Raw genomic sequence first — 3938 nt, 5'->3', positions numbered from 1 at the left:
CTCCAGGGACGGGGTATCCACAGACCTACTCTGGACAGCCTGTTCCAGCACCTCACCACTCTCATAGTAAAGAACTTCCCCCTGACATCCAACCTAAATTTTCCCTCTCTCAACTTCAAACCATTTCCCCTTGTCCTGCCATTATCTACCCTTGTAAAGAGTTGAATCCCCTCCTGTTTGTAGACTCCCTTTATATATACATACACAGTAATGATTATGCAGATGACTAATCACTTTAATTTTAATTTCTATATTAGTGTACATTATCTATTTTGTTTAAGCCACATTCAGCCATAGCACAACTTCTTTTGTTGCTGATACCTGTTGCCAGGTGTTGTGCATTCTCTACTGTGCATCAGGAAGCATTCTGTAGATTTGTTATAGAACACTAAAAAAATAAAATTATCAGGATCAAAAGCTGTGTGCACACAGCCTTGATGAAAGGTAAAGCTATGCTTCTACAGAGGTTCCATTTAAAAAAAAAAAAAGCTTTCATAATAAGTAATTTAATATCAGATATAAACTGTATGAAAAGCCTTCTGAATAATTACTAAATACCTTAGTTATATCTAATGCAAGAGCTTGGGTTTTTGACTCTCAGTGTATATTGTTATATGTAGGTTGCTCCAAAATTAATGCCTCCTATTTATTTCCATGGAAACTACAACAGATACAAAGAACACAATAACATTATTTGATAGAGCAAATTCTCAGATACAAAATGTACTCACCACTATTAGCTATGCATTTTCACCAGCATGCCATGATTGTAAAAACCTGCACTAGCAGAGGTGACCCACTGTCACCACTGCTGAAATGCACCACCCACCCCTCACTATGCTCACATCCACTGTTTGGTCTCCATAAATGATCAGCAAGCATCAGTGAATATCAGTGGTGCCCTTTTTTCCACATGGAGGAATTCAGTGACACATCTTTGCTTCATATGCACTTCCATGTCAGACACCATTTTGTCAGACTGCCCCTCTGCTGCCATCTGTCACGCTTGCAACAACACAGAATGGGATATTGGTGGGAAAGTTCAACCTCTGCTTCTGTAACACCAACATCCACCTCTGATGTCTTGGGCTGCCATAATAAAGTAGGAGGCATTACTTTTGGAGCAACCCTCAGAGTTACAGTTAAATGTTGTAAATACTGTTGTTTCAGACTCAGAATGATTTCATGGTGATCTGCAATGTTGCAAAAATCTTAGAGCTTGTAGTGCCACTAATGGAGCACCCAAGTGAGACTTTCCTTGCCACTATTGAGGAAGACCTCATGAAACTCATCATCAAATACGGCATGGCGGTAAGCTTTTAATTGCTAATATTAAATGTTGATTCAATTTCATGTTGTGAAATACATTATTTTGATCAAGTCTTTCTTCATTATGAAATTGCTTATGCTGGTCATAGGATTGATGAGCCATGGAACAACAAAAAACAGCATTTTTGGTTTACTGGAGTTTCTATGTATTGCTGCTATATTTAATGGTTATGAGTTTAGGCTATCTATTAGATAAACTGTTAGTTTGTTTTAGTTCTACATAGAATTTGAAATTTTTGTGGAGCTAAGTATGTAATTTATTTGTTGTTTCTTGCTCCTAGGTTGTTCAGCATTGTGTGAGCTGTCTTGGGGCTGTTGTGAACAAGGTTACTCAGAACTATAAATTTGTGTGGGCCTGTTTTAATAGATACTATGGTAAGTAAAGTCACAATATGTAAGTTTCACATCTCAGTTTGGGCTACAAGTCTTAGGGATGCACCATGTTTAAATACTGTGATTAAAACTTTTATCTTACTGTAGGCGCACTTTTAAAATTAAAAAGTCAACACCAAGAAGACCCCAACAGTACAGTACTTACTGCCAATAAACCAGCACTGCTTAGATCACTTTTCACTGTTGGAGCACTATGTCGGCATTTTGATTTTGATCAGGAAGATTTTAAAGGCAACAGTAAGGTAAAATAACTTGTATTTACTCTCCAAGTCTTAAGCATGTTGAATGTTTCACTTTTATTTGAAAGCACAGTATTCCTGGTCTCTTAATGCTGTATTTTTTCATAATGCATACAGTAATATTTTTTATTTGTAAATATGTGCAAAAACTGTGCAGTAAGATTGTTTCTCCTTTTCTTTTTGACATTTGTGTTTTTTGTAAGAGATTAAAACAAAAATAATAGTAATTTGAAGATGAGAAAGATCTTTTTAATTTACTCAGGTTAACATTAAGGATAAAGTGCTTGAACTGCTGATGTATTTTACAAAGCATTCAGATGAAGAAGTACAGACAAAAGCCATTATTGGACTGGGTAAGAAATATTAATAGTCCTTATTATTCTGCTATGGTAAATATCCATGCATTGTAACAGGAATTCATGTATTTGTATAGTAACAGGGAAGTTTGTTTAAAATCAGCTTCACCACATGTTTTACTTGAGAAATTGCTAGATAAATGTAGTCAAAGGGATTCTAGTTGTATACTTATGCAACAGAGTGGATGCTTTTAACAGTGAAAGCCTTTTTGATGTGTCCTAGTTTTAAAAAGTAGATTTACAAAGCAATTGAGACTTCTTATTTTTCTTCCACATGCAAGTAATTTTTATCTCCAAATCTTGTTTTTCATTCCTCAAGGCATGTTTAAAGAATAACTAGAAAAAATTCTGGAAAAATCTTGATTTAAAGTTTAGGGCCAGATCTACAGGAGAACTCCATGAGTTTATAACAAGCAGGGAGTTGTTTTATGAAATTTCATAAGGCATTGAGATGATGTCATAGCCTAAATATCACTGTTTTAGTATTTTGGCTGTATTTCAATACTAAATAGATTCTTTATCTGAAGGCATCAGTATGGTATATCAGTCATTTGAAGTAGTGCATGAACTGCTATTGAGTGGTGCATATCACATTCCTCTGCTCAAGGAAAGAAACTGTACTTGTGAGAAAACCTCATTTGGGCAGATAGGCCTTGGTTTCTGGAAGAGTTCAGTTCGTGGTTATGGCTTGGTCTAAAGAAAGTTCTCTTCCGTGTATGTGAGCATGCTTTAATTTAAACTGTGAGATATAGTTTAACTACGGATAATAATTTGCCTTCCTTTGCTGCCGTTTAGGTGGCTTTTTAGATGGCTAGTAAGGGCTCTGAGGATAGGGAATGAGACTTAATCTTGATTTGATATTGTGAGAAACCATTTCAGACAGCTGAGCAGAACTAATGGCTTTCGAGTTGTTCCAGTTGCAGGTGCAATGCTATGTTGTTCTGGATTTTTTTTTTTGGCATTACATCAAGCTGTACAATGCTTTTTGTTATTTCTCCACATTAATTACCCTACGTAGGATATAGGACATGGGCTGCTGTGCTAACCATAGACATGATTGCTTTATTTATAGATGCTGACAATATTATATTGCCAAAAACATTGCTAAATTACAGACTGAACTGTGACTAGTTTAGGGGAATGGGAGGTGTAGGTGGCTATCAGTAATTATTTTTCAGATTTTTTTTCCTCTATAAGCACATCATCTTCATTTTAATTAAACCTCAGACAAACATTTTGAGTGATAGACCTTTTCTACATGCTGGTTCAATTTTGAGATTAGCTGTTGTACATGTAGATGCATGGTAGACAAGGCAAAGACCCATTTTACAGGCTGGTAATTGAGCTAAGTTGTTACATTTTTCAACATTTGTGTGCAGCAGTAAGGTGAAAATAGCCAGCAAGCGATTTTAACATTTATAGACAGTAAAGATGTCACATGAAGAATATATATTTTCTTATCAGTAATTTAGTGTATCTTTTCAGTAAGGATGCTTAACAGGTACAGCTTTTGCTTTAGGATGCCTTGCTCCTGTTGAGGGATTAGTCTATTCACAAAGAAGCAAAATTGCTTCTGACAGGCTCTTGGCAGTACTAGGCAAAACATTTACAAGTAGGCCAA

The 3938-nt window shown here is 35.8% G+C and overlaps 2 protein-coding genes across 2 annotated transcripts in view; one reads left to right on the top strand and one right to left on the bottom strand.

Moving 5' to 3' along the window:
* The window catches only part of NIPBL (NIPBL cohesin loading factor), a 185663-nt gene that overhangs the window by 56112 nt on the left and 125613 nt on the right, over window positions 1-3938 (bottom strand). The gene's annotated exons all lie outside the window — the stretch shown is intronic.
* On the top strand, window positions 1087-2343 carry LOC104914844 (nipped-B-like protein). The gene is made up of 4 exons (XM_010725345.2): window positions 1087-1311; window positions 1611-1704; window positions 1810-1964; window positions 2224-2343. Exons 1-4 carry the CDS (start codon window positions 1186-1188, stop codon window positions 2326-2328), a joined length of 480 nt encoding a protein of 159 aa, XP_010723647.1. The 5' UTR covers window positions 1087-1185; the 3' UTR covers window positions 2329-2343.

The sequence above is a fragment of the Meleagris gallopavo genome, chromosome Z (assembly GCF_000146605.3).
Source record: "Meleagris gallopavo isolate NT-WF06-2002-E0010 breed Aviagen turkey brand Nicholas breeding stock chromosome Z, Turkey_5.1, whole genome shotgun sequence".
Lineage (NCBI taxonomy): Eukaryota > Metazoa > Chordata > Aves > Galliformes > Phasianidae > Meleagris > Meleagris gallopavo.
This window is presented reverse-complemented; position numbering and strand designations above follow the sequence as displayed.

Bases quoted from the DNA above. Each gene is read 5' to 3' on its own strand.
- LOC104914844 (XM_010725345.2), top strand. From the start codon at position 1,186: ATGGTGATCTGCAATGTTGCAAAAATCTTAGAGCTTGTAGTGCCACTA. The intron at 1,705-1,809 runs GTAAGTAAAGTC...ATCTTACTGTAG, and splicing joins CTGTTTTAATAGATACTATG to GCGCACTTTTAAAATTAAAA. The intron at 1,965-2,223 runs GTAAAATAACTT...TAATTTACTCAG, and splicing joins ATTTTAAAGGCAACAGTAAG to GTTAACATTAAGGATAAAGT.